The 16,385-nt window shown below is 45.4% G+C and overlaps 1 protein-coding gene across 1 annotated transcript in view; it reads right to left on the minus strand.

Annotated features, from left to right (window-relative positions):
• ATM (ATM serine/threonine kinase) overlaps positions 1-16,385 on the minus strand; it is a 286,540-nt gene that overhangs the window by 26,072 nt on the left and 244,083 nt on the right. Inside the window, exons 50-55 of the mRNA XM_073582995.1 lie at positions 8,635-8,842; positions 7,206-7,319; positions 6,176-6,334; positions 5,528-5,666; positions 5,348-5,430; positions 1,152-1,292 (exon numbers count right to left, since the gene is read on the minus strand). Coding sequence (XP_073439096.1) covers positions 1,152-1,292; positions 5,348-5,430; positions 5,528-5,666; positions 6,176-6,334; positions 7,206-7,319; positions 8,635-8,842 — 844 coding nt within the window. The remainder of the gene's footprint in view (positions 1-1,151; positions 1,293-5,347; positions 5,431-5,527; positions 5,667-6,175; positions 6,335-7,205; positions 7,320-8,634; positions 8,843-16,385) is intronic.

Below are 16,385 nucleotides of genomic sequence, written 5' to 3' on the forward strand. Positions count from 1 at the left end.
GTATACAGTACAATACTGCCGCCTAAGGACCGAAATATGGATTGGGACTGATAAATTACTTATTTAGTGAGGATGACAGGTGATAAATGTATGATCACGGAGTCCGACCGCTGAAACATCAACATCCAACATCGATCCATGGTGAATGGAAGATGGTGAGCATGTGAGAATGGAGCAATCCTTCCACATACTCACCAACACTCCATACAGAGCACTTTAGGCCCCCAGTCCTGGGGTCAGTGGTGATCTTAGCAGCTGGACCCCCGGGGATCATATTCTTATCATCTCTCCTGTGGGTAGATGATAAATATAGGTTATTGGATGACTGATTTACCTAAAGTCTTCTATGTAGTCAGATGATGCAAGAAAAACAATTATTGGATTACTTTATACCGGTATTTTTCGCTTCATAAGACGCTCTGGATTATAAGACGCACCCCAAATTTTGAGGAGAAAAAAACTTTTTTTATTTAATAAAATGGTGGTGCTTCTTATAATCCATGCGTCTTATTGCTTACCGGGGGTGGTGGCTGCTTTGAAGCGGGGTCCCAGGGTTGCTGTTGGAGGACGCAGGAGTGGAACGTTGCTGCTGGGATGAGGGGGTGATTTGATGTGTGGTGCGCTGCTGCGGGTGTACGATGCTGCCGCTGTGCTATGTCCCCGGTGTTGCTGTCACTGCGCTCTGTCCCTGGTGCTGCCGCCACGCTCTGTCCCCCCGTGCTTGCCGCTGCCGCGCACTGTTCCTGGTGCTGCAGCCGCACTCTGTCCCCCGATGCTTGCACTCGTCAGTGCAAAGTATGAGAACTGATTTGCACTGACAAGGGCCTATAGCCCGAAACACCGTGTCTGCAAATTGAGATTCTGAATTGGCTTTTATCCTAAGTCATATTACAAGACTCGTTAAAGGGTTGATTGTGACTTGTAGAATCGCTACTACCAACAGGTGGCGCTATAGAGTTCAAGTCCTCTTCCTCTCTGAAGAGGCAATTTCCACATACAAATCCTGTAAGAGATTATATTGATAAATCCTAAACCGTGGTCAATCCACAGAATATTAATTCTGTAGAAATGAATGTTCTGTGGAGAGAAAGGGCTTCAGTCTGCTCATAAAATGCATTGAGCTCAGAGCTCAAATCTTTCTCAGTCAGTACCTTGACAAGCTGTCGTCTCTCCTTCCCATCTGAACCCACACAGTCAATTATTTTCGGAAGATTCAGACCACCGGCCAAGCGGAACTGCGCCCTGAAAGATGTAATGGTCACCAAGTTTTCATACTTCCCGCTGGGATCAACCTGAATATGGGAGATGAGAGAATCTCAGGAAACTTCCATGTGTGCTTTTACCAATTCACACTAGTGTTGACGGAAGAGATGCATGAAATTTCATCTACATTGTCTACAAGCAAATGTGATGATGTGTTACACTATACTTCATGTGTGAAGACCGCTGCGTGAATAAGGCAGAGAGATGGACGCTTTGTAGTGATGAGCAAATGTGCTTGGATAACGTCTTTTCCAAAAATTTGGGCGTGCTCGTATATTATGTTCTAGTCCCTGCGGCTGCATGATTTGCAGCTGCTAGACAGCCTGAACATGTGGGAATTCCTTAACAAACAAGCAATCCTTGCATGTGTTCAGGCTGTCTAACAGTCACAAATCATGCAGCAACAAGGACTAGAACACAATATACGAGCACTTCCAGATGTTCAGATAACACCTGAGCATGCTCAAATTATCCAAGCACATTCGTTCATCACTAACGCTTTGTCATTCAGTTCCTTCTTACCAAGGTTTAAAACCAATGAATTCAAATCCTTTAGTTGAATGCATCATCAGAGACTGCTGATTTAAACAATCAGGCTTTTGTGTTACATTTTCTTTGATTTTTGACTGATGCCATGTTTATAGACAGTAGATAACACAGGATCCACCATTCACAATATATGTCGTCACAGCTCACCACCTCCCCTTTCTGTACAATGACTTATAACACCTCTATATACAGTAGATAACACAGGATCCACCATTCACAATAGGTGATGTCTCATCTCACCCCCTCCTGTACAATGACAGATATCAACTCTATAATATAGTATATTGCACAATAAATAAACACAATAGGTTATGTCACACCTGACCCTGCTCCCCCCTCCTTTCACAATGATGTCTTAAACATGCTCATTAGATGCTTAAATTAAAAAATAGTGTCTGAGTCAGTCTACTGCTGCTAATGTACAGGTGAATTTCCTGAAAGAACAGAAAGGAGGAATCTAGCATGCTCAGTTGACATTATACACAATGCAGATTACCTGCACAAGCTCAGTTGACATTCACTCTGCTAATTACCTGCACATGCTCACTTGTCATTATACTCTCTGCTGATTACCTGCACATACTCAGTTGACGTTATACACATTGCTGATTACATGCACGTACTCAGTTGACATTATACTGTCTGCTGATTACCTGCACATGCTCACTTGACATTATACTCTCTGCTGATTACCTGCACATGCTCTCTTGACATTATACTCTCTGCTGATTACCTGCACATACTCACTTGACATTATACGGTCTGCAGATTAACTGCACATGCTCAGCTGACATTATACTGTCTTATAAGGAATGGCGGAACGCACTAAAATAAAAAACTAATAAAGTGCGTTCGGCGCTCGGGGTCCACCGTGCAGTAGGTGATATAACCGCTGCTAAGTGGTGGCAGAAGCAATATGGCGGTATTGTGCACAGGGTTATCCGTCACCCAAGTGCACAGAGCAATCTCTGTTAAAATCACAGAGATGCCTAAGAACATAAACAAAAGAGCCGAGCCTGTTAAGGTCACAAGTACTCAGAGTCGTTACACACACGGTATAAGGTCACAGGAATAGCCAAAGATGGCGGTACCAAGTCCTTCTTGACCTACCATGTGTGCAGTGTCGCAGTCGTGAACGCTTAAGTGAGCTGCTACTGCAGCGCGGCGTAGGACACTGCCGCTAAACGACAATGCTAGACGCAAGTGCAATGTTGAACGCTAGCAGCTGTGGACAATGAAGCAGAGGCGCACTGGCGCTGGTACTGAACTCAATCCCTCACACAAGCGTAATATCAAAGGGTAGGGGTTTCAAATGAGTCATTCACCAGAATCATGCATTCATCGTCATTCACACAGCAGCAAGTATGGTCTATACTAGCGCATGGCGGAACAGCAATGCGCGACTTTTATAGCAGCCGGGACCTTCTGCACGCCTCCAGATCTCTGAGATGGACAAATGAGATTTGGAGCAAGACCTGAGCACATGACTCCCGATCTCCAATGGGAGATCGTCCCATGAGCATGCTCAGTAAGAGGACAGAAGGACTTCGCCTCAGGAGAGATTTGTTGCAAGGCAAACTCCTCTGCAATCTCTTCTGCAGTGGATAAAGAGCAGGAGACTGCAGAATGTGAGGGTCTGGATTCCTGCATAGTGACCGCAGAAACCTGACTCCTAACACTGTCTGCTGATTATCTGCACATACTCAGTAGATAATATACACACTGCTGATTACCTGCACATGCTCAGCTGACATTATACTGTCTGCTGATTACCTGCACATGCTCAGCTGACATTATACTGTCTGCTGATTACCTGCACATGCTCACTTGACATTATACACACTGCTGATTACCTGCACATGCTCAGTTGACATTATACAGTCTGCAGATTAACTGCACATGCTCAGCTGACATTATACTGTCAGCTGATTACCTGCACATACTCAGTTGATATTATACACACTGCTGATTACCTGCACATACTCAATTGACATTATGCACTCTAATTACCTGCACATGCTCAGTTGACATTATACTGTCTGCTGATTACCTGCACATGCTCAGTTGACATTATACACACTGCTGATTACCTGCACATGCTCAGTTGACATTATACTCTCTGCTGATTACCTGCACATGCTCAGTTGACATTATACACTCTGCTGATTATCTGTACATACTCAGTTGACATTATATACACTGCTGATTGCCTGCACATGCTCACTTGACGTTATACACTCTGCTAATTACCTGCACATACTCAGTTGACATTATACTGTCTGCTGATTACCTGCACATGCTCAGTTGACATTATACGGTCCGCAGATTAAATGCACATGCTCAGCTGACATTATACTGTCTACTGATTATCTGCACATACTCAGTTGATATTATACACACTGCTGATTACCAGCACATACTCAGTTGACAATATACGGTCTGCAGATTAACTGCACATGCTCAGCTGACATTATACTGTCTGCTGATTATCTGCACATACTCAGTTGATATTATACACACTGATGATTACCTGCACATGCTCAGTTGACATTATACTGTCTGTTGATTACCTGCACATACTCAGTTGATATTATACAATCTGCTAATTACCTGCACATGCTCAGTTGACATTATACACACTGTTGATTGCCTGCACATGCTCAGCTGACATTATACTGTCAGCTGATTACCTGCACATACTCAGTTGATATTATACACACTGCTGATTACCTGCACATACTCAGTTGACATTATACACACTGTTGATTGCCTGCACATGCTCAGCTGACATTATACTGTCAGCTGATTACCTGCACATACTCAGTTGATATTATACACACTGCTGATTACCTGCACATACTCAATTGACATTATGCACTCTAATTACCTGCACATGCTCAGTTGACATTATACTGTCTGCTGATTACCTGCACATACTCAGTTGACATTATACACACTGCTGATTACCTGTACATACTCAGTTGACAGTATACACTCTGCTAATTAACTGCACATGCTCAGTTGACATAATACTGTCTGCTGATTATCTGCACATACTCAGTTGATATTATACACACTGCTGATTACCTGCACATACTCAGTTGACATTATACACTCTGCTAATTACCTGCACATACTCAGTTGACATTATACTGTCTGCTGATTACCTGCACATGCTCAGTTGACATTATACACACTGCTGATTACCTGCACATGCTCAGTTGACATTATACACACTGCTGATTACCTGCACATGCTCAGTTGACATTATACTGTCTGCTGATTATCTGCACATACTCAGTTGATATTATACACACTGCTCTTGATAGATGTCCTAAAACATTTGTGAAAAACACAGCATTTTACAGTCTCAATAAAGTGAAGGAAATTTCTGAAATCTCATGCCACATGCTCCTCTGACTACAACTGCACCCCCAAAGACTGTAATGGAGAGTCAGCAGGCATGCATGGCCATTTTTCTTCTGGAAACAACAACTGGAAATAAATAGGCGTATCCAATCATGAAGCTTCGTACCTTGAGTTCTTTGGTAGGAATAACAACATCCTGCAGGTTGTTCAGTTTAGTGATGGGCTGATCTGATGGGATGGGTATTCCTTCTATGGTTTAGAAGACATGGATATTATTACTTGATGTAAATGTCTAACTAGAGTGTTTTCGCAAGTCAGGTTACGGAGCAGTGTCTGCTGTACTTACTGCGCTGATTTTTCCACTGGTTGGCATCCAAGTTTGCTAGTATTATGTATGCATCACAAAGTCGCTCGACATCTAGCACCATGTGAGGCCTGTGCTTCTTAATGGTGTTCACTATATTACATGCAGCTTCCATACGATCCTACAGGGTTACACAAAATACACACAATCTGGTCTAATGCTGACCATAATCAGAATTTTATAATAACAGGCAAGCAGTGTATGGCTACCACGTCAGCAGTGCCTCGCACCTCCCAATGCTCGAATAAAAGGAGGCAGATAAAATCTCTAACCCTTATTGACAATATAACAAATTACATCATATGGCCACAGTGTGTGTGGTATGGAGCGGCATCAGGAGCTGAGCCTACAGCATACAAGCCAACACCTGCCTTTAGCAGCAGCGACCCGAGCTAGCTCCGATAGCTGATGCGTAACTATTTAAATACTGCAGCCAATCACTGACAGCGCTAGTAAAAGGCTTTCATCATCTTCAGTTACCCTCCCTCCCCCATGAAATGACTGCTGGCCAGAAGCTGTCGGGGCATGCAAGATGTTGTAGCTTTGCAGGAAGTTAAAGTTTTGCAACAGCTGAAGAACCGCAGATTGTAAATGATTAATAAGGTAAATTAAAGAAAAAAAAAGCGCTACCTCATCGGTCTGTGATATCTTCTTTGGGGCATTTTTGGCAAGTCGTCCTCTTTTCACCTCCTCTGGTTTCAGTAACAGCTCATCCTTGTTGGCATTTGCTAGAGCCAGTATAATAAAGAGAGTGTGGTATGGGTGATCCAGAGAGGTTTGGCTGATCACCTGGTAAGGATTGGACATGGTGGCAGGTTAGTGTACAAATTACTCTATTAATATACGTTTGATGCATCATTTGTTTTAGGAACGGGGGGTATGATTTAAAGGGATTTTACCATGAGGAAAAAAAAACATCCTATCTTGGAAAAATAATACAATGCTCAAGTGGAATTAAATTGCAGAAACGCATTTTTTTGCTATATTAGGTATACATATGCAGCCTGATCACTGAACTAATTTGCTTGCAATTACATAGTTGGTCCCCCGGCACACTTCTTCTGATGTGGCCAAGCATGTGCACACAGAAAGCAAACACAAACCCTTTACATGGGCCCAGGAAGACATCAGTGTTCTCATAGTAGTCTCTCAAATCTAGGGCCGAGCATCCCCAAGTGCAACCTTTTATGCAGCGCTCATGACTAGATGCACAGGACACCGCAATGCACACCCATAGGACACCGCTGTGCACACCCATAGGACACTGTCGTGCACACTCATAGGACACCGCTGTGCGCACCCATAGGACACCGCCGTGCGCACCCCTAGGAAACCGCTGTGCGCACCCACAGGACACCACCGTGCGCCTGCATCATATAAATGCTCTGAGCGACATATAGTCGTACATCTTCATCAAAAGTTGCTGCGGACTGCATGCTGCGGGCTCAGGAGCGGCGCCTACTTCATATCTGGCAGATACCAGCTGTGTTACACAGCTGCATCTGTAAGAAAGAACAGGGGACGGAGTTCGCGCTGATCACTGCTATTAAACCCAAAATTTTTCTAGTCTTCACATGCCCTCTTAAATTTCCCAGCGCATTTATCCCAGGAATATTATCAGTATTACTATGCCACGGCCCCTGAGCTGCCCTAGAATTACATTAGTGAGCACTTCATGGAAATCCTGTCTCCCCGTCTTCTTGGTCCCCATACGAGCGGCCAGCTGGTACATCAGAGGGAGGAACTTGTGGGAGGGGATCTTCTGGGAATCTTTCTACAAGAGAAACATGACGATGTCAATTAGGGAGCTGGTCCACAAACAATATATGACACCTATATACAGGCTTATTTGCCAAATGTTGCAGAATTTCCCGATACTCCTGGTGCCGAAGGGGAGAGGTTTATGCAAACCCCAAAGAGGGGGTGTTATGGGGTGTACGCTCAGGAAGGACTGAGGTGTCCCAGGAAATTTTGGAAACCATACTGAAATCTTTACTAATGGTGAGAACAGAATCCCATAATATGACTGAACTGATATCGAACAATGGTTTTCTTTTGCTAGATTATCATATACTTACCGTACATAAATAATTAAGAAAATAATCTAATTCATTATCTGCCACCTGATTTTTACGAAAAAAAAACTACAAATAATTATTAAATGGATCTCTTAAACTTGATCAGCTGATGTGCTTACGGTACTGTGAAAATTCACATCACAATGGCTTTATAATTATTTTTTTCTTTTAGGTTTTCCTTGCCTAAAAATAATAAGCATTTTGTGAGTCCAGCCTTAGACTCACACAATTCTAATCTTAGTACAAGCCATTCTGGCATGAGTTTTCAAAATAAATACATCAATCCCATCAGATCTAAGAAACCAAACTAGTAATGTATGGAGTTTGCATTATAAAACCTGGTGACAGATGCTGATTTTTAGCAATTTGATTTTTTCCTTTCCGTTTTCTATACATTTTTTTCAATGCTATTGATGTAAAACTTTTCCCATAAAGTTTACAGCACTAATGCAGATGCAGAACTATGTGTCTCCATGAAAGCAGACAACAAACAATCCAACGTATTCCGATATTGTTCTCATGCCCTTTTCTGACTGTCCCCTACGTGTTGTAAATAGACCAAATGTAAGTTAGAAAAAAATGAGGTCCAGTTAGAACAGAGTATGACTGCAGGATCCGACTACGCAAGGATTGTTGTCTGTTTCCATGGAGACACATTGCTCTGCATAGCAGTTCTAGTAGCTGTCCCATCCGTTTTATTCCTCTTGTCAACACAATAGGTTGGACTTGAAGGATGTTTTTTGGTTTCTCAACCTTATCAACTATGTAACTAATAGATTGTGAATAAATGCTATTTTGCATAATTCAATGACTCTCTGATTTATTATATTACGGATATATAATAAAATATTGATAAATTGTCTGACGATACTCAAGTAAAATTAAAGAATTACATTTTTATTTGGGTAAATTTACTTTATGGTCCCCACATGGCAGGAATATTCATAGTCATTGACAAAATTAAACATAATGAATTTAACATTACAGTGAAAAACAGATAATGTCAGATACCTTCATAATGCTATTCACTTCTGGTAATCCGGAATTCTCCAACCAAAGGGAGCAAAGGCGGAAAATCCACATGTCATGTTCCTCCCCAGACACCAGGCAGCTCATGTAGTTCCTTATGGCTGTGCAGAGAAAGTTTTTCCTGTCCTCCTTCAGAGCAGAAATTGCACATTCATCTAATTCCAATTCTCGCTGAACCTTTACAGTGTATCTGAATAGCAAGAGGATCACAATAGTTATCACTAATGTTCAGTTGCCAGCCAGAAATCAACTGGTTAAGAAAAGAACCAATGCAGCCATTATAATCTATAATTTACCAGTATGTTAAATATTACTTCTCATAGGCCAGCTATATACCATTTTGTTTCAGCTAAAAGAAGCCAAGGCTATATTGTATGAATGTTCTGTAAGATGCTGTTCTATAGATAAGATGTACTCACAGAAACGAGACTCCTCCAAGTCTTAGCGAACCAAGGGCAAGACCAGCGTCAAGTCCCGCCTGGAGAAACGCCAAAATGGAAGAGAGAGAAAAGGACATAGGTGGGATGTGATTAGGCTCACACCAGCTGAAATAGGCTTTCTAGGTTCAATAATAGAACCCTGGAAGATGACGGCTTCCTAGCCTGGATCATGGTGTGAATCACCCGATCTGAAAATCCGGACGCTCTCAGCACCGCGGTTTCAACAGCCACACCATTAAGTTCAGCAACCAAGAATTCTGCTGGCAGATCGGTCCCTGGGACAGAAGCTCCGGTCTGTCTGGGAGCCTGCAGGGGGCGTTCGCGAGAAGATTGACGATCTCTGCGAACCAAGACCTTCTGGGCCAATCCGGTGCGATCAGTATGACCGGCACCCCTTCCGCCTTGATCTTCTTCAACAGCCTGGGAAGAAGGGGAAGGGGAAGAAACAGATTGGGAAGCACAAACTGTGACCAGGGAACGGCCAAAGCGTCGGCGCCCATCGCGAGAGGATCGCAGGACCTGGAGACGAACAGTGGAACCTTCCTGTTCAGCCGGGATACCATGAGGTCCACATCCGAAGTTACCCATCGAAGGCAAATCTGATGGAAGACCTCCTGATGCAGGTACCACTCTCCTGCCGCGAGACCCTAGCGGCTGAGAAAATCGGTGGCCTAGTTGTCCACGCCAGGGACATGCACTGCAGATATCGCCAGAACCATTGCCTCTGCCCAGAGGAGAATCTTGGATACTTTGGCCATTGCCAAGGGACTCCGAGTCCCTCCCTGGTGATTGACATATGCCACCACCGTGGCATTGTCCGTCTGAATTCGGATTAGCAGACCCCTGAGAAGCCTTTCCCAGTTCCTGTGCTGACCAACATCCCTGGACAGTCAGATGGTGAAATACCACACCCCAGCCGAGAAGGCTGGCGTCTACCGTCACCACCTGCCAGGAAGGACCAGCCTTGGAAGATGAGAGGGGATGACAGAAACCAATTGAGGGACCGTTTGACTCGGGAAGAGAGCTGAAACAGACGATCCAGAGAGAGAACAGACCTGTCCCACTGCAAAAGGATAGCCTGCTGAAGTGGTCTTGAATGGAATTGCAAAAAAGTGATCACTTCCGACGCTGCCACCCTCCTCCCCAGGACCTTCATGACTGAATGGAATGAAAGAAGCTGAGGGCCTTGTAGAGAGCGAACTCCCTGCTGTTAAAGGATTGCTCTCTTCTCTTCAGGAAGAAAAACCCTAGTCTGATGGGTGTTGACTATCATGCCTAGAAAAATGAGGTGCTGAATCGGAACAAGGCAGGACTTTGCCCTGTTAAATAGCCACTCAAAACGGCACAGGGTGTCGAGAATGATGGCCAGGCTTTCCTGGGCCTGAGTAAAAGACGGAGCCTTGATGAGGATGTCATCAAGGTACGGGATGAGCACTAGGCCTCTGATCCTCAAAATGGCCATCAACACTGCCATGATTTTTGTGAAAACCCTGGGAGCAGTTGCAAGTCTAAATGGCAGAGCGACAAACTGGAAATGGTCCTGCTGTACCGCAAAATGTAGGAATCTCTGATGTCCTTGGACAATAGGGCCATGGAGATAGGCATCTCGGATGTCTATGGCACACAGGAATTTTTGCGCCTCCATGGAAGTTATTACTGAATGAAGGGACTCCATCCTGAAATGTCGCTGGCAGAGCCTTTTGTTCGGAACTTTAGATCCAGGATGGGCCGAACCGCGCCATCTTTCTTCGGCACCACAAACAGGCTTGAAAATAGAAACCTGTGAAACGTTCCTGGTCTGGGATGGGAACGATTACCCCCGAACTGAGAAGGGAGACAATGGATTCAAAGAAACCCTGAACCAGTGAAGGATCTCTTGGAGGACGGAATTTGAAGAATCGATCTCGGGGCCGCAAAACGAAATCTACAGTTGCGGCCAAAAGTATTGACACCCCTGCAATTCTGTCAGATAATACTCAGTTTCTTCCTGAAAATGATTGCAAAACACAAATTCTTTGGTATTATTATCTTCATATAGTTTGTCTTAAATGAAAAAACACAAAAGAGAATGAAGCAAAACATTGATCATTTCACACAAAACTCCAAAAATGGGCCAGACAAAAGTATTGGCACCCTCAGCCTAATACTTGGTTACACAACCTTTAGCCAAAATAACTGCGACCAACTGCTTCCGGTAACCATCAATGAGTTTCTTATAATGCTCTGCTGGAATTTTAGACCATTCTTCTTTGGCAAACTGCTCCAGGTCCCTGATATTAGAAGGGTGCCTTCTCCAAACTGCCATTTTCTCTCCACAGGTGTTCTATGGGATTCAGGTCTGGACTCATTGCTGGCCAACTTAGAAGTCTCCAGTGCTTTCTCTCAAACCATTTTCTAGTGCTTTTTGAAGTGTATTTTGGGTCATTGTCCTGCTGGAAGACCCATGACCTCTGAGGGAGACCCAGCTTTCTCACACTGGGCCCTACATTATGCTGCAAAATTTGTTAGTAGTCTTCAGACTTCATAAGCCATGCACACGGTCAAGCAGTCCAGTGCCAGAGGCAGCAAAGCAACCCCTAAACATCAGGGAACCTCCGCCATGTTTGACTGTAGGGACCGTGTTCTTTTCTTTGAATGCCTCTTTTTTCTCCTGTAAACTCTATTTTGATGCCTTTGCCCAAAAAGCTCTACTTTTGTCTCATCTAACCAGAGAACATTCTTCCAAAACGTTTTAGGCTTTTTCAGGTAAATTTTGGCAAACTCCAGCCTGGCTTTTTAATGTCTCGGGGTAAGAAGTGGGGTCTTCCTGGGTCTCCTACCATACAGTCCCTTTTCATTCAGACGCCGACGGATAGTACGGGTTGACACTGTTGTACCCTCGGACTGCAGGGCAGCTTGAACTTGTTTGGATGTTAGTCGAGGTTCTTTTTCCAACATTCGCACAATCTTGCGTTGAAATCTCTTGTCAATTTTTCTTTTCCGTCCACATCTAGGGAGGTTAGCCACAGTGCCATGGGCTTTAAACTTCTTGATGACTCTGCGCACGGTAGACACAGGAATATTCAGGTCTTTGGAGATGAACTTGTAGCATTGAGATTGCTCATGCTTCCTCACAATTTGGTTTCTCAAGTCCTCAGACAGTTCTTTGGTCTTCTTTATTTTCTCCATGCTCAATGTGGTACACACAAGGACACAGGACAGAGGTTGAGTCAACTTCAATCCATGTCAACTGGCTGCAAGTGTGATTTAGTTATTGCCAACACCTGTTAGGTGCAACAGGTAAGTTACAGGTGCTGTTTATTACACAAACTAGAGAAGCATCACATGATTTTTCGAACAGTGCCAATACTTTTGTCCACCCTCTTTTTTATGTTTGGTGTGGAATTATATCCAATTTGGCTTTAGGACAATTCTTTTTGTGTTTTTTAATTTAAGACAAATTAAATGAAGATAATAATACCAAAGAATTTGTGTTTGCAATCATTTTCAGGAAGAAACTGAGTATTATCTGACAAAATTGCAGGGGTGTCAATACTTTTGGCCACAACTGTATTTTGTATCCCGAGGATACAACGGCCCAGAAAAAAGGAGACAACCGCCCAGCCTGGGAGATACGCTGGGGTCTTGAGATGAATCATGCCGAGGAAGATCTGCCAGGTCAAGGCCTGGTGGATCAACCAGGTCAAGGCCTGGTGGATCTACCTTAAGTTTAAAGGAGGCCTTTTTACTATCCTGGCGAGCCTGTGGCCTCTGCTGGTGGGAAAAAACCTCTGTCACCGTGAAACGGCGAAAGGGACGAAAGGACCAAAACTGCCGCTTCAGAGGAGGCCGGAGAGGTTTGGACTGGGGAAGGAGGGAACTTAATAATTTGGTCCAACCTGGAGCCAAACAGACGGGTCCCCAGGTAAGGCAGGCTGGTAAGGGACTTTTTTTTTTTACGACAAGTACGCTTGCCAGGTCTTAAGCCAAATAGTACGTCGGATGGCCACAATATTGCTGGACGCCTGAGCTGCGCAAGACGTGGCATCCAGGGAGGCAGATACTATGTAGTTTCCTGCATGACAAATCTGGTACGCGAGGTCGGCCAATTCCTCCGGTCAAGCTCTAGCAAGAATGCCCTGACAAAGTTGTTTGGCCCATTTGGCTATGGACTTCGAGACCCAGGTAGAGGCAAAAGCCGGGCATAATGTAGAAGCGGCCGCTTTAAAGGCTAACTTTGCAAACGATTCTAAGATCCTGTCATTGGAATCCTTGAGAGATGCTCCATTAGTAAGCGGGAGGACCGTGTTGGTGGACAGACTGGAAACTGGCGGGTCCACGGTCGGAGAAGCTTTCCAGTTAGCGGTGACGGGATAGATGATGCCAAGGCGCCTCCCTCTTTGAAAGCGTCAGATCGGGTTCTCCCTTTCCCTGGCAAGTACCTCCTCAAATTCTCTATGTGGAACAAAGACCTTGGAAGGAGGTTTCGACCGTCCAAACAAAACTGCCTGATCTGCGGGTTCAGTAGAGGTATCCTTGATGCTAAAATTCTGGTTGACCGGCACAGTGAGGCTCTGGACCATATCTCTTGTTAGAGGCTTGGTCTGAATCCAGGTCTGAGTCATCCTCTGGCAGTGCGTCCAAAAATGCCTCGCCTGATTCGGGAGAGGAGGAACGGGAAGAGGCAGACGACCAGGGGAGATGGGGGGCGAGATGGAGACGGAAGAGGACCTAGAACAACATGCCTGTCTAGATCTCTTGCGGCCTGTGTTGGGAGGCCCAGATGGTGAGTCCTGTGACCCACTAGCAACTGCGGAAGCCGAAAGGGGCAATCTGTCAAGCACAGACACCAGGGTCTGTGACACCTTGGTGAGGACCGCCACGGACTGTGACAGAGAGGAAGGCCATAATGGAATAGGGGCCTCGCTCTCACTTGGGACAGAAGGGGACTCCTGAGCGGTGGGCACAGTGGGGTTACTGCAGTCCTGACAGAGGGGAGTAGACTGACCTGAAGGAAGCTTGCATTTACACGGGGAGCATACAAAGTCTGACCAGAGCAGAGGAAGAGGAAGAGGTAGGAGGACGAGAATGCTCTCCTTTAGGATTAGGCATGAAGAGCAGACCCACTAACTGATGTCAGAAGGTTAGGGGACAGGAAGAGAATGCAGAGGAGAGTGTAAGTCTGCAGAGCAGAGCTACTCACAGTAAGAGCAGTTGTCCTGTAGTCTGCTTCCAGGCTGTAGAGGCTGCTGTGCAAAGATAGGCAGAGAAAAAACAGGACCTGCAGGGAGAAGTCGCCGTCCGGATACACAAGCCGGAAAATGGTGACCATAAGGAGGATGCAAGGGATCAGTGTGTAAAAACCTGTGCTGCAGAAGGGTGGGAGCATACTGAGGAAAGCCCGCTCTCTGAGGCCGGAAGAAGGGGTGGAGCTAACCGCCGGATGGGGGGAAAAAGATGGCGACGATCGCAGCCTGTCCGATGAGGCCGGGAGGAGTGGGTGGAGCTAACCGCCGGGTGCAGGAAGAGGAAGTGAAGGAGCGAAGGGCGGGAGAAAAGCCAGCCTGAAGAGCTGAGAAGACGGAGGTGGAGCCAACGCCGAGACTAGGTCCGAAGGAAACCGGGGCCCTAGATTAAAGTTGGTGATCGCCGGAGCAGGGGGGGAGCGGCGCGGAGGCCCTAAAATCACCCCAAAATGATAGCCCAGTGCACCAATCCATATGGGAATAAGGGGAAACGGTCACACCTATAGCTCAAAAGGACCCCTGAAATAAAGTGGGGGTTTGGGAAAATACTCATCCTCTTCCTCTGTCTTCATCCTTGTCTTCATATCTTCTTCTTTATGTGGAACTTCTCCTTGTCACCTCTGGAAGAAACCAGGGAAACAGAGGGAAAAAAAGAGGTACCGCTCCATCCAGGGAATGTCAGATGTCCGGCATTCCTATAGAGGTACGTCCAAGCCACCTAAAATCGACAGACTCTGGTGGACGAGTGGGCAGGAGACGGGGAGCCAGGACCAAATCCGGGTCACCTAAACACTCTTCCGTGTTAGGGATTGGGGTCTTGCCGACTAGACATATGAGGATACGGGGTGGCAGTACACGCCGTACTCAGTCTCTATGTGGGAATACAGTTGTGACTATTCACACAGTATCCCTCCAGAGATAAAGGAGAAGATTCATCTGAAAAGAAACGACACACACTGAGGTAGATATGGGTCTAATGAAAGACCCGTGTCCACCTCCTACTGACACTAAGTTAAAACTGATTAAAGGGGTTGTCCGGGCTTTTCACATAATCTCAGTACATATCTGGGCTGCAGAATTATGACAATAAGTAATTTACTTTCTGTCACTAGTTTGCACGGTTTTCTAGATATTCTGAACAGAACGTCCAGGGGGGGTGTTATGGCAGTGAAATGAGAACTAGTCGTAACCTCCTACTCTACTCCAAACCTGCCCTCTATAGCAACAACCCCACCCTCCATAGCTACAGGCCCTCCCCGTCCACATGAAGCAGCCCTCATCACACAGTAAAGAATTCTTCCCCTCCAGCAGCCTTAGTGCAGAGAGCTGCTCCCCCCCCCCCCCCGACACACACTGAACAGTTATCTATGGAAAGTGAAAGTAGTGAGGAAGGAAAATCGTCCTGTATTCTGGGACACTCCATGATTACAATACATAACTCATTATCAATAATTCCATCCCTCACTGTCCCTGGCTGCTGGCAGTAGTGAGAACAGACTGTGTGATGGCCAGTGATGGGGGTCTGCAGCTTCTAATCTGCACAGGGGATGGCAGTCACTGACGTAATCTGTTGTATGACAAAGCCTCTGCTGTGTGAATGAGATAGCTCTGTGTCACTGATGTCTTCACACAGCAGCAGATTTGGTGCAGTGTATGTGTGAGCACTGTGTCTCTAATGACACAAATACTGATGGGAGCAGCCTTTCCAATCAGCAGCTGTAACAGTGTGAAGTGTTGGGGGGGGTGCATGTATGTATGTATGTATTGTGCTGCTTTCACAAATATAGGATCACTGCTGTATTCTTTCCAATGCTGGAATGATGATAAAGATGAGTGCTGGTACAGTTTACTGCCAGCCAATGAGTGGGCAGTGGGTGCTGCTGGTCACTGGAGCTTGCTGGAAGTTTGGTGGAGCTTCGCACATACACTGCACCAAATCTGCTGCTGTGTGAAGACTCCTGGAAGGTGCAACAAATCCACCTGGCGATCATAGTCGATAAAGCGGCTAAACCCTTCCTGTGACCATCAGGAAGCATGAATAAAGCGTGCGACCTTCGTAAGGATGCCG

The sequence above is a fragment of the Dendrobates tinctorius genome, unplaced genomic scaffold (genome assembly GCF_039654945.1).
Source record: "Dendrobates tinctorius isolate UK_male_01 unplaced genomic scaffold, ASM3965494v1 ptg000075l, whole genome shotgun sequence".
NCBI lineage: Eukaryota > Metazoa > Chordata > Amphibia > Anura > Dendrobatidae > Dendrobates > Dendrobates tinctorius.